At 35.7% G+C, this 27,156-nt stretch overlaps 1 protein-coding gene across 7 annotated transcripts in view; it reads right to left on the bottom strand.

Moving 5' to 3' along the window:
- Positions 1-27,156, bottom strand: part of LOC109076421 (forkhead box protein N3-like) — a 96,081-nt gene that overhangs the window by 13,085 nt on the left and 55,840 nt on the right. For all 7 annotated transcript variants that reach the window (XM_042741997.1, XM_042742003.1, XM_042742002.1 and 4 more), the window contains one exon: positions 17,447-17,514. In XM_042741997.1, coding sequence (XP_042597931.1) covers positions 17,447-17,514 — 68 coding nt within the window. The remainder of the gene's footprint in view (positions 1-17,446; positions 17,515-27,156) is intronic.

The raw sequence follows: 27,156 nt of genomic DNA, 5'->3' as shown, positions 1-27,156 counted from the left end.
TCTCTGAAATATGTTGCGTAAATATGCAAATGAGACATTCTCTGATGAAATATGCACTAATTTGCAAACATTTTTAGAACAGAAGTGTGAACACTGGATAAAGGCAGGTCCAAAATTTTCATTTCATTTTGTTAGCATATTAAAGTCAAAGGTTTTTACAGAAGGGATTTTTGATGTCCAATTATCATGAATCGGAAAATACTGAACAGCCAATAAAAATAATTTTCACCATGTTTTCAGGGATTAAATGTTGTACAAAAGCAGGCAAATTATTCTGTATATGAACAAACCAGTACAACAAATCTGTAAAAACCTTCAGAATATAGATAGGAATACAACTGTAAAGTTTAGTGTAAATACTACTAAAGTGGAGATTTCTGATGAGGTAAGTGATAAAAAGATAGAGAAAATAGCCTTTAAAGATGTGTATTATAACTGAAATCTACAGACACAAATAGAAAAAGTCCAATAAATAAATAAAGTAGCTGAAAGTGTATTTTGCATGTTTTCTTTCCACTGGTCTAAAAAAGAAACGTCACAAAAATTTAAACCAGTGAATGAAAAAATAATAATTTGCCTGTAGTGTCTTGCCTTAAAACAACTTATTTTCTTCAAATCAGAAGAACCTTTTTCTACTATAAAGAACTTTTTGTACAATGTAAGGTTCCATGGAACTATAAATGTCAATAAAGAGCCTCTATTTTTAAGAGTGTCTGACAGTATCTGACGGTCTTTTTCATGTTGCAATTGCTACATACAATCGATTGCATAGATCATCAGATCTACAAAAGCAGCTGTCCCAGTTAAGCACTGAGCCATAGTAGAGGAACATCCCTACATCTGGGGGAGAAAAAAAAATCACAAACCCCTGTGAAAGGTCAATTACCATTTTTATAATGATGTGGATGGGGATTTGCTTGTTTGCAGCAACAACTAAGTCTAATTGTGCAGTAAATAACACAAAATTCCTTCCCAAAATACACCGTGTTGGCAAACAGATCATAGCCGTTGGATATCAGAGGCTAAGGGAGGTAAACAGTCTGAGAAGAAGAGAGAAAGAGACAGAGAGGGGCAGAAATACTTGAGAAGGGGGGCTATAAACCCAGTCAGACTCCTAAAGCTAGTCTTGTTTTTGTTTCAGTGGGCGAAATCTATAGTACACACACACATCAGAATGCTTTTAAATCCGAGTGCTTTTAAAAACTACTGCAAGCTAAAAACAGAAAAACGTACAGTTTTTAGGTGTCCTGCCTCTTCATTTTCATAAGATTAAAGCGACTTCTGTATCTAGAGTGGGTCGACTCTACTGTACTGCTATAAACTAAGCTCGGAGGCATTCGACGCTACAGTGATGAATAAACACGAAGAGCGTGTTTGTGTGGGTGCCGTCACGTGGTCTGTGTTGATATGCAGAAATTGCTCTAATTCTGAGAGAAGTCAGTAATTTCCCTCAGGTGCCCGCCTCAGGCCCCGCGGCGGTGCGTAGGCCTCGGGAGTGCTCAGAGATTAAGGGCTTACAGTTGGCACATTAGCTGCTAAATGAATCCTGCCCTGTCACTGGTAATGGGGCCATCTAGCTGTCAGAGACATTTCACTGTAGTCCTACTCCACCCCTTGCCTAAATATACCCTTTAACACACTAATGTACACAAATGCTTACCTATAGCAGCTAATCTTACGGACTATGAAATATTATTTATTTTATTTTGGCCTTTATGCCCCCAATACAATGCAAGGCGAGAATGCAATCAGAAAAACATAAATGGTTATATTTGCCTGACTTTGAAGTTTATATTATAATATAAATTATAAAAAATAACTAATGGTTCACCAATGTAGTAGTAAATAAATAAAATAAAAAAGTCAATAAAAATACATTTTGTGTTCTTCTATACATATTTTAGATGTATAAATATATTTTGAGGACTTTTGTGTTCTTCTATACATATTTTAGATGTATGAATATATTTTTAAGGACTTTGAGAAATTGTTTTAATAAAAAATAAAATTAAAAAAATTAGATATAAGATTGTATTATTATTGTACCTAAAACAATAAAAATATTATATAGCTGTACTTTTATACACTCAACACAATATTACAGTTTTCACAAAACAACAAAGTAAAAAACTGTTTAAACTGTTAAGAAATACTGTTTATAAACAGTATTTATCATCAATAAATCAATTTTTCTTCAATCTTATATATTTTAACTAACTGAATATTACTTGTTCAACAGCTAGCCATATTTTAACAATATTTTAGCCATACTTTTTAACCGAATAAGTTTTTTCACAATGAACAGATTAATGCTGATTATAAGCAATTTGAATAGATGTATTTTTAAAAATATAATTTAAATAAGTGCTTTCATGTTTTATTTACAGTAAGTATGATTGATAGATTTGTCAAATATTGTTTAAATGGTGTTCTTTTTAATATGCAATTATATTACATTTAATATGCCCCAATCTCTCTATATATATTTTTTGTTTGTTTTTTGATGTCCTAAAAGGGAGGAAACAATTTCAGCAAATTCTTTACCACAAGTATAGCTAGATCTGAAACACACACATACACACTTGGGTTGGCAAATTAGCCAACCATCAGTACTCCAAATTCAGCTCAGTTTTTGTTTTGAGTGTGGGGTGTTAAGTTACCCAGCGGTACCCCACAGGAGGGAGTTGTGTTGTTTTCTCTCTTTGCTTTGGTGCATGTCGATACATGCTAGTGGAGCGTGAAAAGCCATTGCTACAACAGCGTCCACTCAAACAGTTCTTCTCCCCCTTCTGTCTTTAAATCCCCAAACAAGGATTGAGGGTGGTGTGGCAGAGCCAAACACACATCAACCGAAAGGGATCAAACACTACGAAGACACTCGACGTGTGTGGACACCAGTCAGTCTTGCCCCCTCTGGGACACGCCCTTCTCATAATGACCCTGTCCTCATGCTGCCCTCCACAACCCAGCAGATAAGCCACTAGCGTCTGTGTGTTTTATGAGCCTCTAATGGCCTCTGCACGCATGAGTAGAGCTTAAAACAGTAGAGCGCGCTAGTTCTGTCCTCCCCTTTCTGCTAGCCCTGCTAAACACAAATACACACATGCTGGACAATCCTCTCCCTCACATCTTTAAAAGGGTAGTGCACCCACTCACAATGATATTTACCCACTCACATGTCATTCCAAACCCTTTCCAATGCTCGTTTCCACAGACAACGAAAGGAGATGTTTAGCAGGATGCTCAAGCTGCTTTTTCCATAAAATGAAAAAGTGAAGAGAGATCAGAGGCTATCAAGCTCCAAAAATAACAAAAAAACACCACAACAGTAGATGATATGCGAGTTGTGCATTGTATTTTAAGTATTTTTTCTGTGTGTGTAAAGAACGGTCAAAAATATAAATTGTTAGTATATGAAAATCTTTTATTTTGAAAATTGCACATTTTAATTTGTTACATGTAACAAAATATTATTTAGCATATTTTTGGCAAAATATTAATAGCTCATATTTTTTCATTTGATTTAAAAGGACTCGTATTTTAGCCTGAAGCAATTATTTGAAGTTAAAAACACCCTGATGGATTTTTTTTTTTTATTACAAACACACAGCTTTCTCTATACAAAACATTAATTGATGGACTATTTTTGAGTGAACGATTCCTTTAATTTTGCTTTTTGTCACCTTTAGAGCTTGACAGGTCCGGGTCAGCATTCATTTTTTGTATACTACAGAACAAAGTAAGTCATACAGATTTTAAACAACATATAGGTGTGAGTACATTATGCCATTTTTGGATGAACTATCCCTTTAAAACTCAATTTACAGATGCCCACAGTGCAATGAAAGAAGATGAAGAGCTGACAGGCACAGACTTTCCCTCCTGTTTTTTATTTTTGGCTTTGCACTGTAAAATGGCCCGGTGTGTTGAGTCGAGGAGGATAAATAATTAAACAGCTCTTTAAGACGTCTTAGTGAGTTCTTCAGCGCCATGCACTCAGCGTAAGATCGCCGGACGTCTTCCTTCCTCTCGCTTCCTTTCGCTCCCCGGCTTGCTGTCACCATGACAACCACTCACATTTCACACACTCGAGAACAGTATATCATGCAAAGGCCGAGGCTAAAACAGGAAATAGCGCTCTGTGCTCAGTCGTGGCTTTCAGAGGCGTGTTTACAGCCGGTAATAGAAACCAGACACATGGTGGCGACTATAAACGTGGACGCTGACATGGACACGATCGGTGTAATATTATAATATGCAGCCCATGGCTTCAGAGTGTATTTATAGAAGTTACTGTGAGGAAGCAGAGAAATCAGGATGCACTTTATATAACAGAGACAATGGCTTTCAGAGCCAGACTGTTCTCAGGTCAGTTTACTGTGTGACCGTCACGCTTAAATCCACTTCCCACTGACCTCAGAGCCCCCGTGAGCAGTCAGAGAGAGCGCTAGAGTTACGAGGTGAACCCGAGGGACGCGTCCAGATAAGACCTTGAAGCCACGGATGGTTTATTTGTTTTGGCATTTTCAGTAAAGCGGACATAAAACAGAGCAAGACATTTTTTGAAGGGCACGTCAATGTAGCAGCACAAAGCACTATACGTGTTTCTTCTCTGATAATGCGCACGGAACATCCACACAAATCTTTTCAGGCACACCTCTGTAGAGGAGCCACTGAAGCACGGTGTAGGGTTGAAAATCAACAAACACTTCGCTTTCCTGTCCCAAGCCAGTCTTCCACAACAAAAGGGCCATTTGGAATTCATGAGGACACAGAGGTGCTGATAGTGATCAAGGCTATAGGCCAAGATGTGTATACAGTACATTGGGGGAGTTTTAGTACAGTGGGGAAAGCTGCAATCTGCTGACTGGTCAGTTTGAATATCTCAGGTTTAGTTTTTAGTCACATGGTCAAGGAAGGAATAAAAGAAGATTGTAACAATTGCTCTGTCTCTTTTCTTCGGTTCTCTTCTTGGGGCTCTGCCCTCTCTTTCTCTCACTCTCAGGGAGCATTCTACATACATCTGGGTAGAATTACTGTAAATGTATGTTTTATCTTTCATCTATACTGTAACCAATTCAAGCGAAACCATAATGAAATATCTCAATTACATACACTAAAGTTTAAGATCAGTAAGATGTTTTCAAAAGTTTAATGTTTTCTAAAGAAGTGCCTTATGCTCACCAAAATGTATTCCTGTGATGGCAAAGCTGAATTTCTATCAGCCATTACTACAGTCTTCAGTGTCACACGATCCTTCAGAAATCATTCTAATATGCTGATTTATTATCAGTGTTGGAAACAGTTGTGCTGTTTAATATTATTTTAGAACCTGTGATACTTTTTTAGGATTCTCTAAAAAGAAGAAGCATTTATTCAAATTAAAAATTATAACAATGTAAGAATTTACTATCACTTTTTTATCAATTTAACATATCTTGGATGAAAAAAAATAGAAAGTATATAAAAATAGAAAGCCCAAAGCCATTATTTAAAACTGTGACAATATTACTGTTTTTACTGTATTTTTGATCAAATAAATGCAGCCTTGATAAGAATAAGACACTTTCTTATTTTTTTTTAATCTTACTGATTCCAAACTTTCAGAGTACTGTATGTGCTAACTAGTCTAGATTTAACATTACCATTGAAGTGCTACCTATTGCAATACAATATATTCACACAATAGCAACGCTCTCCTACAACTTCTGCAATTCTGTGCTTATTTCCATCATTGGTATAAGTAGCAGATGGTGGTAATAGACAAGAAATGTACAGTTTTATACCATCATGCTTACACTATAACATTTCTTTAGTCATTCTGCAATCCTATAGACTGAGCCACTGTAGTGAAAGCACCCTTACAGCGGGACGGACCGTGATTGTTAAGTGCGGACAGCTTTACAATAGCAGCCTTCAATATACTTTACACATTCCACAGAGCAATTAGCATGAGCCATGCCACTTGACGATTTCAATTTGCTCAGCAAGACGCAACACCCACGAAACACTGTCTGAGAGACGGGCGAGAAAACAAAGCGAAGAACAGATGATCTGCCGTCAAGTCTCAGAGATGAGCACTCACTGCCATTGAAGACCAAAGACTTTCTCCTGATTCTCCTGATAACGTCTCTAGTTCTGTCCTATCTGCTTTCTGTCCTTCTCCCTCTTATTTTTCTCTTTCCCAAGTGGGAAGATTGAATTGACAAGGAGAAATGGCTATGGAGGTGATGACCCACACAGAATTAGTGCTGCTTAAACATCATTATTATTGTTCAGTCATAAAAAAAAAAATTCAAAACCGCTAATGCTAAGTGCTAAGCTTCATCCTGAACTTTTACACTCTCAGAAAAAAAGGTACAAAAGCTGTCACTGGGGTGGTACCTTTTCAAAAGCTATACTTTTGTACCTCTTAGGTACTAATACAGTATGTTCACTTTAGGTACTAATATGTACTTTTAAGGTACCAATATGGACTCTATAGGTACAAAAATGAGCCTTTTGAAAAGGTACCGCCCCAGTGACAACTTTTGTACCTTTTTTTCTGAGAGTGTACAGAATACAGACAGGAATTTTTTCTTTCACTCCACCCAATCTAATCCACCCTCGTTCTTTCTCTGTCATTTCATTTTATTGTCATGAAATAGATAAATATAGTTTTAAAGCTTTTTAAATCAAAGAAGCAGAAGGAAGGCTAGTATGCACGTCTTGAAACAGCAAGAAACTTTATATCCGTGCAGTAAGCGCACATCAAATCTGACTGGATGTTACTTAATTACTTATAAGCATTACTTATCTTACCTTATCTCATTGAAATACTTCTAAAACATTTTCAGGTGTAAATAAAATTTTGGAATCCCAGATTTTAATGTGAAAATTTACATTTATACAGTATGCTTTATGTTGGCTGGGACCTTGCGAAATGATGAGATAAGGGTTCCCCAGATGTTTAGGAAGGCATATAACTGCTGGAAGGCATGTAGCTTTTAGAGCGGACCCCCCCCCTATCGTTAGCCGGGGTGGCATCAGAGGCAGAGATGAATACATTTCAGTGTGACTTCTTAGTCACTCATCTGACTCATGTAGGTTCAAAGCAGCCGCTGTAGTAGAGAATGAAAGAATGACTGAAATGAAAATTCAAGCATCCACCTCTAGAGAAGACAGGTAATGTCACCGGCATGACAACACAGCGCTCTATTGTGCTCTTTTTGCACCCCTTCTCTCAATGTTTCTTTCTTTCTTTCTTTCAGCTAATTCAAAGAGGGGAAGAAATGCAGAACAATTATGACACAGCAGCTATTTGTCAGTGCTGAAATCTGAGGAATGGCAGGTGAACTGAGCACAAGGAACATTTTCAGGCTGATCCCCCGAAGCAAAGCCTCCAGCCAAGAGAAACTCTCCCACATTCATCCATTACTGCTTATTACATGAAGAAAACACATTCATGGGGGGGGGGGGTCTATGTTTTCTACTGTAAACAAGCATTTCTATAGACAGATTTTCAAAAGTAGCCATGTGTTCTGATAAAATGTTAAAATGTTGATTAAACAAAGCTACATTTGCATTATCTTGGTCTGTTTGCCCGCAAAATGCATTTAGGTTACATTTTTAAAATAGTGTTGTTTGACATAGGGAGTCATATCTCAAATTAATGTTCTGGAGCTCAATCAACAGCATTTGTTGTCTCCACTTGTCCTTCCTTCTATTAAAAAATAATAATAATCCAAATAAATAAATAATTTTGCATTTTTTTAAATAAAAATACAGTGAAAACAGTAAATCTTATTACAATTTAAAATAACTGTTTTCTAATTTAACATGTTTTAAAATGGAATTTATTTCTGTGATAGAAAAGCTGAAATTACTCCAGTCTTCAGAAATCATTCTAATAAGCTGATTTGATGCTTAAGAAACATTTCTTATTATTGTCAAAGTTTATATATTTTTGTGGATACATTTTTACTCCCTTGCTGTATAAAAAAGATATAATTTTCAATATGTTAAAACCTTTTTCTTTTAGAGTTATATCCAATCATACAGTATATAATTTTTGATACGACTATGTAACATTATAAAAATTATAAACACTAAAATGCCTGAAAAATATTTTATTCATGTATTAAATGATTGTGCTTCAGAGCTCATATAAAACACAAGTTTAAAAAAAAAAAAAAAATGAAAGTGCTTGTATAAAATTATAAGCTTAACATTTCTGCTTCTAAATCTCATAAAATTGGCCTTAATACTTCCATCGATCCATAGTTTTAAGACAATCAGAGGTGAGTTGAAATGCAAAAACATTATTTCTAACAATAATTAAAATTTTTCAATTGAGCTTAACTTGTATTGAACCTGGATTATTCCTTAAATGTGCATATGGCTGTTATGTCATATTTATCAAAGTAGGTTACCAATAACCCTAATGACAGTACAGTAAGGAAACACTAAGCAAGGATGAAAGGACGGAAAGCGCACAAAACAGACACACACTGACATGAAAGTACATACACACATTCTCATACACAAACTAGACATGACTACATATTCAAAACACGACTCAGTTTTGTCACATCCATTTTGATATAACTTTTGTAGAACAAAGAGGAGATAAAAGAGGAAACGTGTGAGACAGCAAGGCAGGCAGGAGACAGCGTTCTCGTTCCAGCACACACTTGCAGGCGTTGAGAATAATAAGGTCTGAAAAGCATTACTGAAAGAGTTCCACAGCTCCGTCCAATGCTGACAGCCTTTCTTCTCAGCAAGCGAGTGACTTAGCCCCTGAATTTCAAACTGTTGCGGCTGAGAAAAACTGAGATGTGTCTCGGTGTAATTCTTCAGAGTTCAAAAACAAAAGTTAGTTTTAATGTGTCATCTACATGATGAATATAGTCAGCTTGTGGGAAGAGGTTTTTTTACAAATTTTGGTTTGTGCACTATGTTGTGAAAATTTTTCTGCATTTCTTTGTTCATTTTTAAAACCATGGACGTGACCGGAGAATATGCATGCACTTCCAATGCATATGTCACAGCACATCAAGGATGTTTTGTGTCCCCAATCCTATTGGTCTGGAATGATTCAGTGCAAACATGAAGTGAAATTTACTATAACAACTCACAGATCACACTGAGTCACAGAGGGGAAAAGTGCACTCCGGGTAACCAGAACATCTACTCAACAAGACTTCCTTCCTCTTTATTGTTGGCATGCCTCATAAAATCACTGACCTCTTCATAGTGAATATGTGCACCTCAATGAGCAAATCATGCAACTTGATGAAAAAAACAATCAGTAACCTTCCAGAACAATGATAGAAACCACAAGCAGCCACACAAAGCACCCTAGAAACACCATAGGGTTATTCCATGTCAACTCAACCAGAGGTCCCCGGCTCAAATTTTTTATTTTGCTAATATTTGCCAAAATATTAAATGTAATGGATGAATATTTACTGAGTAATCCACAATTTTGTAGAGGGGGGTCAAAATAGCAATTTTCATCTGAGATTCAAAGCCAAATCACAAGGGGGTAAAAATTATTTAAGAAAGATGGCAGCATCATAATGTTATTTTTACACAGAGATTGGTAGGTCTGTTAGAAAAATCTGTTGACTTTAGCAATATTTGTTACATTTTGTGTGCCAATAGTAACCATTCAAAAATGGGGAAACAGCACTTTTCGAGTTTTTTCTAAGGTTTGCATGCCTGTAACTAAAGAAATATTAAAGATATCTTAATGCCCTTTTAGATATTGGGTCTTAACAATTTAACAACTTTCCTTTTGGCCTCTTCATTTTTAAAGGCCCTATATTATTCGTTACAGAGATATTAAAATTTCAATATGCTCCAGGAGTAAATTGATAAAATGTACACATTTTCAGTGGTCAAAAACCAAATGTGGGTCAGTTTGCAAAAATATGATAGTTATTTTCTTTTAAAGAGGAATGTCTGAAGAACAAATAATGTTGAAACTAGAGATTTTATCTTGTTTCTTTTTTGTCAAAACAACTGCAATGAACATACCTGTCAAGTGCCATAAATATTATTATTTAAGTTTGCTTGCCTGTAACTCAAGAAGTATTAAAGATATTGCAATATGATTTTAGATTCTTGTTCTTACTAAACTTTTCTTTTGGGATCTTCATTTTTAAGACCCTACATCATTAACTCACAGATAAACGAGGATCTCAATGAGGCTCCATTTTAAAATTGTTAAACATGACCTATTTTTAGGGGTTGATTACCAAATGTTGGTCACTTTGTATACAGCTGATATTTACTGTATTTACAGAATGATCCCATAGCAAACACCCCTAGCATTATGAGGGATTTCCACACTTTTGTAAAAAAAAGTTATAAATCACTGAGCCTCCTTTCACCAATTTAGCAACAGAAACAGGTTTGTGTTCTACAGCATTTCTAAACACAGCCACAGGTTTCTACAGGCTTTGAACTTCAGAGGCGCCTACTCAACATGAAGAGGCTGGGAAAAGAAAAAAAAAACAGGAAAGAGCAAAAGGAGAGGAAAGAGGGGGGGTTATTTGGATCGTTTTTTTCATGGAGTGTCAAAAGGGCTTCCACAATCCACCAAATCAATCCCGACCCTACTGGTAACTGACAATCAGAGGTGAGTTGAAATGCAAAAACATTATTTCTAACAATAATTAAAATTTTTCAATTGAGCTTAACTTGTATTGAACCTGGATTATTCCTTAAATGTGCATATGGCTGTTATGTCATATTTATCAAAGTAGGTTACCAATAACCCTAATGACAGTACAGTAAGGAAACACTAAGCAAGGATGAAAGGACGGAAAGCGCACAAACAGACACACACTGACATGAAAGTACATACACACATTCTCATACACAAACTAGACGTGACTACATATTCAAAACACGACTCAGTTTTGTCACATCCATTTTGATATAACTTTTGTAGAACAAAGAGGAGATAAAAGAGGAAACGTGTGAGACAGCAAGGCAGGCAGGAGACAGCGTTCTCGTTCCAGCACACACTTGCAGGCGTTGAGAATAATAAGGTCTGAAAGCATTACTGAAAGAGTTCCACAGCTCCGTCCAATGCTGACAGCCTTTCTTCTCAGCAAGCGAGTGACTTAGCCCCTGAATTTCAAACTGTTGCGGCTGAGGAAAACTGAGATGTGTCTCGGTGTAATTCTTCAGAGTTCAAAAACAAAAGTTAGTTTTAATGTGTCGTCTACATGATGAATATAGTCGGCTTGTGGGAAGAGGGTTTTTACAATTTTGGTTTGTGCACTAAGTTGTGAAAATTTTTCTGCATTTCTTTGTCATTTTTAAACCATGGACGTGACCGGAGAATATGCATGCACTTCCAATGCATATGTCACAGCACATCAAGGATGTTTTGTGTCCCAATCCTATTGGTCTGGAATGATTCAGTGCAAACATGAAGTGAAATTTACTATAACAACTCACAGATCACACTGAGTCACAGAGGGGAAAAGTGCACTCCGGGTAACCAGAACATCTTCTCAACAAGACTTCCTTCCTCTTTATTGTTGGCATGCCTCATAAAATCACTGACCTCTTCATAGTGAATATGTGCACCTCAATGAGCAAATCATGCAACTTGATGAAAAAAACAATCAGTAACCTTCCAGAACAATGATAGAAACCACAAAGCAGCCACACAAAGCACCCTAGAAACACCATAGGGTCATTCCATGTCAACTCAACCAGAGGTCCCCGGCTCAAATTTTTTATTTTGCTAATATTTGCCAAAATATTAAATGTAATGGATGAATATTTACTGAGTAATCCACAATTTTGTAGAGGGGGGTCAAAATAGCAATTTTCATCTGAGATTCAAAGCCAAATCACAAGGGGGTAAAAATTATTTAAGAAAGATGGCAGCATCATAATGTTATTTTTACACAGAGATTGGTAGGTCTGTTAGAAAAATCTGTTGACTTTAGCAATATTTGTTACATTTTGTGCCAATAGTAACCATTCAAAAATGGGGAAACAGCACTTTTCGAGTTTTTTCTAAGGTTTGCATGCCTGTAACTAAAGAAATATTAAAGATATCTTAATGCCCTTTTAGATATTGGGTCTTAACAATTTAACAACTTTCCTTTTGGCCTCTTCATTTTTAAGGCCCTATATTATTCGGTTACAGAGATATTAAAATTTCAATATGGCTCCAGGAGTAAATTGATAAAATGTACACATTTTCAGTGGTCAAAAACCAAATGTGGGTCAGTTTGCAAAAATATGATAGTTATTTTCTTTTAAAGAGGAATGTCTGAAGAACAAATAATGTTGAAACTAGAGATTTATCTTGTTTCTTTCTGTCAAAACAACTGCAATGAACATACCTGTCTGAGTGCCATAAATATTATTATTTAAGTTTGCTTGCCTGTAACTCAAGAAGTATTAAAGATATTGCAATATGATTTTAGATTCTTGTTCTTACTAAACTTTTCTTTTGGGATCTTCATTTTTAAGACCCTACATCATTCAGTCCCAGAGATATGAGGATCTCAATGAGGCTCCATTTTAAAATTGTTAAACATGACCTATTTTTAGGGGTTGATTACCAAATGTTGGTCACTTTGTATACAGCTGATATTTACTGTATTTACAGAATGATCCCATAGCAAACACCCTAGCATTATGAGGGATTTCCACACTTTTGTAAAAAAAAAGTTATAAATCACTGAGCCTCCTTTCACCAATTTAGCAACAGAAACAGAGTTTGTGTTCTACAGCATTTCTAAACACAGCCACAGGTTTCTACAGGCTTTGAACTTCAGAGGCGCTACTCAACATGAAGAGGCTGGGAAAAGAAAAAAAAAACAGGAAAGAGCAAAAGAGAGGAAAGAGGGGGGGTTATTTGGATCGTTTTTCATGGAGTGTCAAAAGGGCTTCCACAATCACCAAATCAATCCCGACCTACTGGTAACTGGACAAGAGGTGAGAGGTGTTTAGCTGTGAGAGAGTGTGAGAAAATAACAGAGAGAGACAGAAAAAAAAGAGAAAGCAATGATCAGTTTTGCAGGGAAAGTGAAGGAGTAAATCTCGCTGGTAATCCCTTATTTAATAGTTCTTAGAACTTCTTGGTCTTTGTGTGGTTCTGTGCTTGTCTTTTCTGTCACTAAAAAGTCAAGCGGCACCCTTCTGGTCTCACTCGTGAAACCAACATGGAAGTGACTAAAACTGCAATTAATAAACTTACATCAAAAAAAAAAAACCAAAAGGGAGTCAGTCCCATAGACTCCCCATGTTAAAATGCCCAAGATTACAGCAGGAAAAAAAAATGTTTACAGCCTGGTACAAAAACTCATCCGTTTAAATTATATTAAGCCTTAAAGTTCTGCATAATTAAGGGCGTGGCCACTTGAGTGACAGGTGGATTGCCGCTGCTGTCACCACTGTAGAGCTAGGTGGGCGTGGTTTCAGCAACCAGACCCCACCTCTTTGCCCATTTTTGATTATCTGGGAGTGACGCACTGCCAAGATGGCATCGGCCGGCTCTACCTACTTTAGGCTTCAAAAATGCTCTTCGTAAACCTACAGGTGACATCACGGACACTACGTCCAAGTTTTTATGCAGTCTATGATTAAAATCCAATAAGAGGGCTGGATATGGACCACTTGTCACAGTGCTAATACACACCACCAGTGTGCAGGATCAGCACACTAATTTACCACAAGCTTTTGTTATAACAAGATTTCAGGAAAGAACAATGCTACATGTACTTGATGAGAGCAAAATCATTTTTCAGCTTTTTAATAAAATAAAATACATAAATGCATACTTGCAGTATTACTGAAAAGTTTTTTTTTTTTTTTTTTTTTTTGATAATTTATGCCACAATGGAGAAAAATAACATTAAAGACATTTATAATATCAAAGTTGATTTCATATTAATACCATTATAACTTCATATAAATGCTATAAAGTTTCTATTTATCAAAGAATCCTGAAATTTTTTTTATTGCGATTTACATAAAAAAGGTTGTTTTCAACATTTGTAAAAAGTAATTTTTCTTGATTCCAAATCAGCATATTAAAATGATTTCTGAAGAAATAGAAAAAAAAAATCTAATAATAATATTTCTTGATTAAATAAATGCAAATAAATACATTTGTAAAATATAAAATGATAATAAATTTTAAAAAACTATTCTGATTCCATTTCCTTCTCACATAACAAATCAATATTTCATGTCTGTTTATTTATTTATTTGGGTGGCCATTATTTTGGCAAATTTCCTATCTAAGAATAGGCTATGATCAATTCCTGATGGCCCAACACAGAATATACTGTTTCACTTTGAAATACATTACATTATAGACTTAAAATGGGATGCAAATTGAAATTCCAGTTGACTTTACTGACTAGGCTACACATGCGCCCAGTCTGTGCTCACACTCACTTACAATTTATGACATGTTATGAAGTTTCTAGTAGACTTCAAAGAAAGCCATTTTGAAACTAAATGACCTCTGGGCTGCCATGACTGACAATGTGCCAGTGATCGACCTGTCACCAATAAAAGCCATAGTCAAAAGACCTGCAGCTAGTCCGTCTAGAAACTTCACTGCAAATCTTCATCTCACAGAGTATAAGATGACAAAAATCGAAATATTTTAGTCTCTTTGTACTTTAGAGTGATAAGATGAAGTTTCAAATGATATCTGAGGATGCAAGTCAATCACGTTCCGCATAAACACTAAACAGCACTCCCTCAGACATCATCTCCAAACACAGGATCCTCAGAGACATTTCAACTATTCAGCAAGACACCAATGCTAGCAGACAAACCGAGAGCAATTAATTTAAATGCTCAGTCAGTATTTGTTACAAAACCAAAAAGCAAAATCTCCTTGAAAAATGTTATCTCTGAAATGAAGCTGGCTTGCACTTTCTTCTCCTGCCTTTGTTGAACCCATTCCAAATCCATCTTTCCCTTAAAAAGGATTATTTAGCCTTAATAACTTTTTGCCTTTTGAAAACTTCCTCCAAAATGGTTAATTATATTTAGATCTAACTGATGTTTCAATAGCTACGCAACAGACAGGGCCTTGACAAGCAGAAGAAACCTTCACTTTAATGTTTAATGGCATATCTGAGAAAAAAGGATGGTAAAGGGCGCAGTACGTGAGAATGTGCGTTAGCGTGCGCTAGCACAGCAGATGTCCCTCCTACAAATGTGGCAGCCGTTGCAGGTGTATTGCTGTCGCCTCACAACGCATCAGATAATATCACAGCCACAAAAGAGTTTACAAAACACCCAGCTAACTGCCAATTATACCGAGCAAGTCGCTGCCTGCATGGCACCTCGATGCAGTGCTCAAAAGCCACTCTTCGAGATGGGGTGTTGTGATTTTGTCTGTCATTTAAGTATGTTTAAGAGGGTGAAGATATATAACCAGGCAATCATTCGCACACATCAAATACTCATTATAGTGCAGGGGTTTATGTAAAAAAGCTAAATAATGATCAGGCTGTGAGTAAGCAGCTAAAGTTGCTCTTGGAGGTGGATGTCTGCTGGGCTTTGGACTGCTGTGAGTGTCACACTCAGACCTCGGATGGAAAACATATTTATAATAACAGCTTTCACACCGCACTTCCATTAGTGTGCCGCTTTAAATGCCACCAGGTTAATTAAATCTCTGATTACTGTGATTCACATGTGGAGGGAATCCAGCACATACTAAGGAGAGATTTAAAGAAGGAAATTTTCAGGACAAGAATATCAAGTGAAAAAATCCAAGCCATTGGTCAATTAATTTCCAGTCAAATTAAATATAGATCACATCTTAGGTGCACTGAATGCAAATCCATTTAGGTGTCTAAAGAACCACTTCCGGGCATGTCAATAAGTCAACCGCTTGCATCATTGGACCACAGTAGGCATTGCTCTTAAATTGGAAAAAACTGTTAAGAGGTGGATTGAATCTGTGCTTTGCGCACATGAACCAGGCATGTGATTTCATGCATAACTTCCTGTCCTCTACCCACCATCTCTATCAATAAAAAGCAGCAAAATTCACATGCAACAAATAGGAAGTCTATATCTTTAAAACATTACTTACTGCTACTTTGCATTGACTAAACAAACTAAAAACACTGTAACTGTTATCGTGACATTTACTCTGCAAGTGCTGGGACAGAGACACTGAGGAAACGTGCACAACGACCCATCCAATCTTCTGCCTGCTGAGGCTAATGAGTGCAATAAGGCATTTCATTGCAGCCATTATTAAAATAAGCAAGGAAACAGCCACAAGTTTTAAAAGGTTTGCTATCGTAGATTCAACTTTAAAAGGGTTCTGTGTACAAAACAATTTGTTTTTAGGCAGGTAACAAGCGTTAACCCTGTATGTTACACATTATCGTCTAATGGTGGAACAAGGACACATTCAATTAATCAAAAGTGACCTTAAAGATGTTTGTTTTGTCACAGAATATTTTGATTTCTATCAATAAAAGAATGCTTCAAAATGTTTCCACAAAAATATTTAAGAAGCAAAACTGAATTCAACATTAACAATATTAAGAAATGTTTTTTTAAGGACTGCCATCAAAGAAATACATTTTAAAATGATATTAAAATAGAAAGCAGTTATTTTCAAATGTAATAATATTTCACAATATGACCATTAAATACCATTCATTCAAAAGAGGAAAATTCAAGGAAGCATAATGTTGCCATCTGAAAAAAAAAAAAAAAAAAAAAAAAAAAAAAAAAAAAAAATATATATATATATATATATATATATATATATATATATATATATATATATATATATATATATATTAAGAAAAAAATATATACAAAATATTTGTTCCTGAATTAAATGTTATAATTGGAACTTTTACATACCAAAGCAACAAATTATCTGTTACTTTAAGCATTTTAATTTTATTTCCACTATATTACATTATATCCTTTACTGTAAAAAGAGAGTAAATGAAAGCCAAATGGATGCACCATACCATCTTCAGTCAATCATTTTATCCATTTAGCATTCTTTGAATACTTTACACTTCAACAAGTTGCCCAACAATAGGGAAAATGACTTGCACGTCAGAACTGAGGGAAAAATTTCTCAGGATTACAGAATAAGACAGAGAGAGGAAACAACTGAAAAGCTGGCAGGATCCAAATACCACATTGAAAAGAAGTGAAGAAAAACAGTCTCAGATTTGAAGCAGCTCTTTTTAAACCAGGGCAAACAAACCAAATAAACACCCACCCAGCTAATTCCTTTAGGAGCTAGCCAGGTACATGAATATGAGCCTTTTGTTGATGGAAAGGCTCATCTAAAGAGCATGCAAATAAACCAAGAATCCCTTAGTAGAAACTGATGCGGGTAAAATAAATAAAGAACCATCGACACATTAAGGACAAAATGGTTCAAAGCGTTTAAATATGGTAAGACAAGTCACTCTACCTTGAAGCAGGACTCCCTTGTTTTTTCTGTAAAAGGGACTTCCTGGCCAAATTGGAGGACTGGACATACTGTAAAGAAAACACAGTGGAGAGAATGATGAGAAAGTGACACAAACAGATGATGTACAACTGACAGATGGACTGCAGTCCTGAAAAACAGACAGCGAAACGGCATGAACGATATTTTAAGAGATAAACAGTGCCAAAAGACAGAGCGAGACAGACAGAGAAAGCGCATATCCACAAAGATTTACCATGGTGACTGTATCTTCTGCCAATTTTTATGTTGATACTGTAAAATCCTAAATGAATACAGGATCACAGTTCAAGTTATCAAGTTATGAGATCATGTTATCACAGTTTTATATTAATAACATTAACTGATGCAGATAGAGATGAGCAAAGCTTACATGTTTTCAAATAAAATGCTTAAAAAATAGTCGCGATGCAATCACCAAAAGATGTCTGTCTGATTATACATGACCGGTTTAAAGGAAAATATCAAGCAAAAATGATGCTGAATATTTATATTCAGTACTCACGATTTTGTTTCTACATCAGAACAGATCTGGAAAAATTTTAGCATTACATCACTTGCTCACCAGTGGATCCTCTGCAGTGAATGGGTGCCGTCAGAATGAGAGTTCAAAAGGCTGATAATAACATCACAATAATCCACAAGTAATCAACACAACTCCAGTCCTAAATCCATAAATTTCCTCAAGTGGAAATATATTTAAATATATTTAAATCTGTGCATATTTCGCTTCTGATTCAGACAAGACATTTGACTTTAAAAACGTCTTGATGGATTTGTTTCATACAAACACATAGACTTTTACTTCAAAATACAGGCTTAACTGATGGACTGGAGTGGTGTGGATTACTTTTAGATAATTGTGATGTTTTTATCAGCTGTTTGGACTCTCATTCTGACGGCACCCATTCACTGCAAAGGATCCACTGGGGAAAATTTATCCGAATCAGATTTGATGAAAAAAAAAAAAAAAAGTGACGTGACATACAGCCAAGTATGGTGACCCATACTCAGAATTCATGCTCTGCATTTAACCCATCCAAAGTGCACACACTCACAGCAGTGAACAAACACACACACCGTGAACATACACCCTGAGCAGTGGGCAGCCATTTATGCTGCGGCGCCCGGGGAGCAGTTGGGGGTTCGGTGCCTTGCTCAAGGGCACCTCAGTCGTGGTATTGCCGGCCCGAGACTCAAACCCACAACCTTAGGGTTAGGAGTCAATCTCTCTAACCACTAGGCCACAACTTCCCATTAAGAAACAAACTCATCTACATCTAAGATGGGGAAGAGGGTGAGTAAATTTTCAGTAAAAAAAAAAAATATATATATTTTGGGGAAAACTGTTCCTTCAATATTATAATAAGATGAATTTCAAAACAACTTTTCTACAGGGTTTTACCATGTGTTTTGTCAGCTGAAGGAGCTACAGTAACATTTAAAGCTAATCAAACCTGCAATAAATTAATCAATTTAAAAAATCCAATTGAAGAATTAAAAAAAAAAAAATCTAAAACTAATAAACCTTTAACAACGAAGTAGTAAACTTTGGGTACAATGGCAGGTTTTTGTATGGGAACTACAATACTTCTACCCCAGGAACCAGCAAACAGCATTTGACCAAGTAAACAAAACATGGAGGCTTATGCAATGTTGAGACATGACTATGCAGCAACATAGTCATTACATCCTCTTTCAAATTGAGCCCTTGTAGCTTTAATCATTACTTTCTGGTGGTGAGATGACAGGCCAGTGCAGGTGATGGTTCTGCAGACTTCAGTATGAATTACACATTCAGCTGAATTACACATCCCCGACTGGTGAGAGGTTTTTTTTTTTTTGGCACAAATTAACTGAGCGATCAGGAAAACCGTGTCAGCGTCAGTATGTTTTTTTTTTTTTTTTTTTTTATTACTGGTTTTATAAAATGCCTGAAATAGACATTCAAATATGCTTGTGATGAACAGGAAAAAAAGCAAGTTACTCTGCTGTCTGCAAGGTGATCATGGACATCCTTTGGAGAAGGTCCTTCATGAAAAGAAGTGATGGTGTGAGGCAGGATGTGTGTACAAACTCAAAAGGTATCTGAGAAGAATGTAAGGAACAACAGATCACCGTAACAAAACACCATCATATTCAGATGCCTGCAGTTCAGTTCATTATTTGACATATTAGTTTAATAAATCAAATAATATATGATAAATTTATTACTTATTTTATAATAAAATTTAACCATTATTGTATCAATAAAAAATGTTAAGCATACATATAAAAAATATTAAAGTGATATTAAATTATATCATCAGTATAGAAACAAATTTTAATACTAATTAATATTGTATAATTACATTTTTTGATTATTACTAAATATATTAATATATTTAGTAATATATTTACTAAATCTAAAAATTATATATATATATATATACATACATACAAAATAATATAAAATAAATGATAAAAATAAAAAAGATAAAAAGACAAACTATTATAAGTGTTGCAATATAATGTGCACTGTAACAATAAATGTAAATATTACAATATTTACTCAGTACAGTAAAAAAAGAAAATATTACTAAATACTATTAATAAATTACATTGATCTATTTTTGCTTATTACTAAATATTTAATCTAAACAAACATTATATATATATATATATATATAGATATATATATATATATATATATATATATATATATATATATATATATATATATACATACACATATATATAAACAGTATATGTACATTTATATAAATAAAAGTTACATTTATTTAAATCATATCTAAAGATCTACATGTAATAAATAAAAAATGATAAAAATCATATAAATGCTAAAAATAGAAAAGATAAACTACAGTAAGTGTTGCAACAGTATGTAAACTGCAAAGTAATAAATGTTGACCAAAAATACTACTCGAGAACATTTGTGAAGAATATGAGTGCTTCAAATATGATCAAAGTCCACAAATTCTGTCTTTATCTTTTTCATCTCCTCCAGTGCAATCTTCCTCCCTTAGTCATGATTTTTAATGCTCCATACTGTTTGCATTCCCAAACACTGATCATTTGTGACAGCAAATATGAATTTCCTGCCCTTTTTGTTTGGGATTTGTGACGTACTGGAGCATGGTTTCACATTTAACAGTTCCCACAGAGTTTAGAAATGGTTTATCCATGTGTCTGTTTTCTGACAGTTCCTTCTGATCTGAATATGTTTTGCTTCAAAGGTTACAAAATTTCTTTCTTTTCTTTTTTTTTTTTTTTTTTTTCATGGATTAGCTGCTCAGTTTCTATCAATTATCTGCTCGTGTATGATTCCTCCTCCGTCTCACTGTCTCGCTCAGTGCTCACTGTGAGCTTCACAAATCTAATCAGGAGCAGTCTAATCTTTAATTTAGCCCTGTATCCACTTTCTGCCTCCCTGTAGATTCAGTATGTGCAGACATTGGCTCTGTCATCTCCCCCTTCTTAATCTTCTTAGAGTATATTAACTAATTGAGAATTAGAACAAACAGAGGTGGCACAGGGCTTTGAGCACATTTGTCTACGTGTTGTATTTAAAAGCCCAAGACTGCAGGTTGATGGGGCTGTTTTGGCTCTGGACCTCTTGCGATGAAGGAGCGCTCTATGGTGCGTGGCATCTCCGAGTGTCGAGAGGCCGTGTGCCAAAGCGAATAAACACAGCACTGCCACTTCATATTTGCTAATCTCCACAGGGCTGTCAGACTTCAGGTATCTGCCCTGACAATTGAGGATAATTTAGTGTGAGAAGTAATGGAACCTCTCTATTTCTTTACGGATCCATTAATTACAGTGTTCCGTCAGAATGTGTTTGATTTTTTTCCCCTCTTTTTTTCCCGTTGAGAGTGATTAAAACATATCTCGGCACAGCTCAGAAGCAGCTTGAGACGAACATCTTCATTAGCATACTAGTCGCCTAGCAACTGAAACATCTCTAACTTTCAACTTTAAGATTTTTTCACTAACCTTACACCTGAGTACAGCACGCAGTCATTACTAATGTAAGGATCCACCAGTTCTGATCCACTTATCCACAAATACATTTACTTTTACTTTTGCTCCTTACAACCACAATAAATGGGACTAATATCACAACAGTATAAAAATACTTACTCCACAAAAATCTGAAACTTGTAAAGTATAACTTAAAAAAGACCACTGGCTATGTTTACATGCACACTTTTTGGTTCAATCGGACTGAATTCATTATGATTGATGAATCTGATTGTAGTGTTTACATGAACGCTAAATAAAGTGATTGGGTTGATGTGCGCGTATATATGTCACAAGCTTCAAAGCGGAATAGTTTTTTTTGTTGTTTTTTTTTTACATGCGCATACTGCTTAAATAGTGAAAGTGAAAAGTGAAAGTGACATATAGATAATATTGAGTTTCTCACTGTTTGCACATAATTACCACTCTCCTATACGGTTTCTTTATTTGTTTTTAACAGAAGAATTAATATATACCCATTTATGGATAAATATATATATAAACCGCTGTGCTGTGCTGCTCATATTTATCACTCAAAAAAACAACAAACAAAAAAAGCCCCTCCCCGCACCCAAACCAGGTTGCCTGTGGCTGAATATCCAAAACAAGGTTGTACCGCTCCACTTCACAGTTGCAGAGTGAAAGGAGAGTTTTATAATGAGAGGAACAGTGTTGGGCAAGTTACTCTGAAAATGTAATCAAATTACTAGTTACTGATTACTCCTTTTAAAAGTAATCACGTTACTGTTCTGATTACTTTATTTCAAAAGTTATTAGTAATTAGTTAAATTACTAGTTACATTACTTTTTTCTCCATGAAATTTATGAAATCCCAGCATACACGCTTCCGATAAATATTTGTTATTAAAGCATCAACATTCACAGAACACTGTTATTTTTAACTAAAGCAATAAGCGGCTGCTGTGTGCATGGTTTGGATGGCAGAATGCCGGCAAAGAGCGCTGCATTTACAATCTCTAAAATACATCTCAGTTCATTGCCATCTCACAAATCTCTGTTATAACATAATAAATATATGCATGATGAATCTTTCATAATGTCTATAGGATTCGTGAGGACGCAAATTTCAGTACATACATTTTGTATAAAAAATATATAAAAAATTATATTATTTAATATTTAATGTTTATAGCATTTTTAAAACAATATTTTAATATTTATAATATTGTACATATCTATATTTGATAATTGATTCTATAAGTGATTATTAATTAATATTTTATACAAACTGTTTTATACTTATATTATATATAATATTTATTTTTATTTATTTATTTACTTCTTATTTCATAAGTTATATATCATATAAATATATAGTATATATTATTATATAATATTTATTTTAAATCAAATAAATTTTTAAAAATCTGACATCTGACAAGATTTGATCATTGTGGCATAATCCATCATATATATATTATACAAAAAATTATTAAATATATAAATTAGATAAATTATATAATAATTATAAGTCAAAAGTCTGGCTACAAGAATCTATAACATATATTTATCCTTATTATCTAAGAATAAAAAGTGTATGCATTACTGTATTCTACTGAAATAAAAACACAGATGAAAAAGGTCTGAATTCACTTACAAACACACTAAGCTACAAATAAATAAGAACAAACTCTTTTGTTGATTTAAACAGTTAGGCGCAGGTATTCACAGGAAAAGAAAGACTGCTGGCTGAAGAACAGTAAGAAAGAGCGAGATCCCCACAGTGCTGGGTTCACCGTGCCATCTCTCCCTCTTTCTGCTTCTCCTTGCATCTCTTTAGCAGTCAAGAGCAGTGCTTATACTCCTAATGCACATATGCTTTGTATCGGGTTACAGCTACAGTATGTGTTGCCATGGACACAGCATGCCTCATGATAGACGACCCAGGTCCTTTTTTTTAATCAGCTGTAAGAACCGAACCAAAAAAGCAGGAAAGCTTTTATGATATTACGTTATTTATATGTTATTATGTGCCCTCCACTCTCTGAACATAATAAAAAGAAATGAGATCTCCCGCTGCAATTATTTGGCCCATGGTTTCGCCAGTATAATTTAACACATTCAAAGAAGGGAACAATCAAACAGCTGCTGATGCAACTTCAGACCAAAATCCAGACCATGACCCTTATCAATACCCTCTATCAATACCCGACCAAATTCTTGACTAAAGGAACTATTACTGTTGCTCACAGTTAACATTGGTGATTTGAAAAAACTCCTATTCAACTTAAATGTAAAACTGTTTGTGCTACAGGCATGAATGATACTGCAAATCAGATGGCTAGTTGCTTGGCAGACAATCATCTAAATTAAAGGAGGGAAAAACAGAGCCTTGGGGTGTACTCTTTGGCCTTGGGACAATGAGGAACCACCTAGCAACCAGTTAGAACACCCTAGCAACGCCATGGCAAACACCCTACAGGTCTCAGCGGATTTCTACTTCCTTTCCACCACATCACTGGCTCACAAAAAAGTATACAAGTATTATTTTTTTTCTAATTAAATACGTATACAAATATATTATATATATATATATATTATATATATATATATATATATATATATATATATATATATATATATATATATTAATTTACATATACGTATATATAATTTACAAGAGTAAAAACATATAAAACGGATATTTTATATGCATAAAATGCATGTATATAACCAAAAATGTTAAATAAAGTCATGACCAAAATGAGTTTTCCACAAACTTGGCAAAAAAAAAAAGAGGGAAACGCTCTTACACTTTGGGCCAGGCTTATTGTTGTGCCAGTAAGTTTTGCATGGGCAAGCACCCCTCATTTAATTCAAAACATGTAAAATTCTATTTAAAACCTGTTGTATAACAGCACTTGAGGGGTGGAGGGGGAGGTGATACATCAGGGTACAGGGCCTGGAACAGAACAGAGCCACTACCTCAGCCTGCATATGCATATCCCGGTAATCTAAGCGGAAACGACCCCGACCGGCTCCAGCGGAACCTCTTTGAACCTGCTCTGTGGGAACGTGGCTCGCTCCTTCAGCTGAAATGCTTTTTAATCAAATGTTAACGCCAGCTATGAGAGCCAAAACCTGCTTCTTCAGGGCTCTGGTGGTGCGGCTATGACCGTCGGAGCTTTTTCAAAAATGTTAACATCAATGGGGAAGGGCAATCTTTTGCCCTTGCTGGATGTTTGCATGTAAAGCACACGGGCCACCGGCTGCAGTCTTGCTGGGTATATACCCCATCTATTTTTAATCTAGCATGCTCTATCTGTTTGCTCTGTTAATGCAAACACTCACACCTTTCAAGGAACAGCCGCTTTCTCCATCTCCATCAGGAGCAGGCCTGGGTTATTCATTTTTAAACAAAGCTTACCTCCTTTCACTTGATTCTATAATCTCATTTCAAATCCTATCGCCCACTACATTTTCCTTTTACCCCTACAATCGCAATCCTCTTGAACTAATCTAAAGTCTAATTGGTGCCAGCACCGGGTCTCCCCTGTAGGTTACGTCTCACCTTGAGGTTTTTAACTTTTGTTCGTGTGAAATCTGAACGGCTCTCGCTTGGGCTCACGGCTCATAATGGAGGCTTTCTCAGGGCCAAAGGGTTGCGAATGCCGCACACAATTAGTGGAAGGAATTTCGGAGCAGAATCTCACAGACTTCCTAAACCCGAGCAAATTCCTAAACCTGAAAACATGCAGGTGTGGTAGAGCAAAGTACTGTAAGTGAAGAACCTTTAACATCCATAGAACATTTCCATTCCACAAAATGTTTTGTACAGTGAAAAAAAGGTTCTTAAAGGATTTTTTAAATGTTCCTTCACACTCAAAAAAAAAAAAAAAAAAAAATATATTATTTTAAGTACTGACCACTGAGAGGTTCTTTGGGGAACCAAAAATGGTTTTTCTATGGAATGACTGTGGAAAAAACCCTTTTAGAACCTTTATTTTTACGAGTGTGAAACCTATTAATTCCACATAAGGTTCTTTATAGAGGAAAAAAAATTCTTTAGATTATTAAAATATTCTTCACACTAATAAAAAATGGCTCTTTTAAGAACTGTACACTGAAAGGTTCTTCAGGAATCCAGAAATGGATCTGCTATTGCATTGCTACAAAACCGCCCTTGGAGCCTTTATTTTTAAGTGTGTAGACGGTGAAACTCAAAGAAAGCATATTTGCAAACAACTGTACAAACAACTAAATCACAGCTGGAGGGAAGTGGTTTCGGAGCACAGAAAAAAATGGCTTGTGGAACCAGACTGAATATTTTCCATGGACTTTTAACAGGAAAAAGGCAGGCTGTTGACAAACCTCCAAAAGCACAAAAATACCTCAAAGACAATAAATCTCCACAGACGCGCTTCCAGTGACTGCTTACCGCCACCCAAAAAAACCACAATCTTCCACAACCTCCTTTTTGTTTCTCTAAATCACCTAAAGAGCCGAAAAAGGGGTTATAAGAGAAGCTAAATAAGATATTTGCGTATTCTAAATGAACTTAAGCACTAAACACTCAAAATACCTCAACCGCTCCCAAACCTTCTTTCTGCGAAGGATGTTCTTCTCATGCCCATGTTAATCAAAGAGACATGTGACATGTTCCATTGGAGGGTTCATCAGTCTGGGCTGCTGAAAAGCTAATATATCTCTGAACTTTATAGGCGGAGAAGATCCAAGGGTTTCTGCCAGATATGGAAACCCCATCATTCAGAGCACCGGCCATTGGAGAAAGCATGGAAAAGTGGGCAATCTTGTCATTTAGTGTTACTGAGAAGACTTGAAAGCAGGAAAGGTGGGGGCAGAGGCACACAAATAAACCTAGAAATCTGGGAGAGAAAAAAGCTAAACAACACAATACCCGACTGGGGCTTTTCATCAGCTTGCACATTGAATTTGTTTTCTTAGTAATGCATTTTTACCCACGGGCTAAAATGACAACTATTAAAAATGAAAACTATGTCACTCTCGGTGTATTTTTTTTCTCCCCTCCTTCTCTTTCTTTTAGGGCTTCATTTAAAATTTATCTCCTAAAGCAACTGGACCTCCAGTTGTCATCTCCGATAATTCACGCATCCCCGAATTTTTATGAAGACGGACAAAAGCAGGTACAGAAAACCCTAAAATAGGCTCCAAGCCATCTGTGGTTGCTATGGAGAGTTGCGTGTTTCCAGGGCGCTAGTGTATTTCTCGAGCGCTAATGGCCTGTCCTTTTGCCAGGCAACAAATAGCCCTGTGATGTAACTGCACCTGTCTCGGCTATGTGTTACCATGGAGGCGTTTCTGTTGCTATGGTGACCATCACGCTAATAACCTCGCAAGGGCAAACACGCGTTGGTGAACTCCGAGGCCCAGCTGTTCATCCCGCACTCTCGTTCTTGTCATGTCTCTCAAATTCTATGTTAAGGAATGTTTGTCTACCTGAGCCAACACGCTGCCATTTAATGTTAGTCAAGGCTTCTTGCACCAAAACCACAGCATTACCATCCTCTCAGTGACCTTTACACAGTGTACACAACAACATGACAAACAATACAAACATGGAATCTCTTTCATATTAGACTGATTTTTTAATTTGTCATGACAGCAACAAAAGATGTCTTTGCTACTGTTTTGTAAGACTTTATTATGTT

This window comes from Cyprinus carpio, chromosome B17, assembly GCF_018340385.1.
Source record: "Cyprinus carpio isolate SPL01 chromosome B17, ASM1834038v1, whole genome shotgun sequence".
In the NCBI taxonomy this organism is placed as follows: Eukaryota; Metazoa; Chordata; class Actinopteri; order Cypriniformes; family Cyprinidae; genus Cyprinus; species Cyprinus carpio.
The sequence above is the reverse complement of the archived record's forward strand: the minus strand, read 5'-3'. Positions and strand labels throughout refer to the sequence as shown.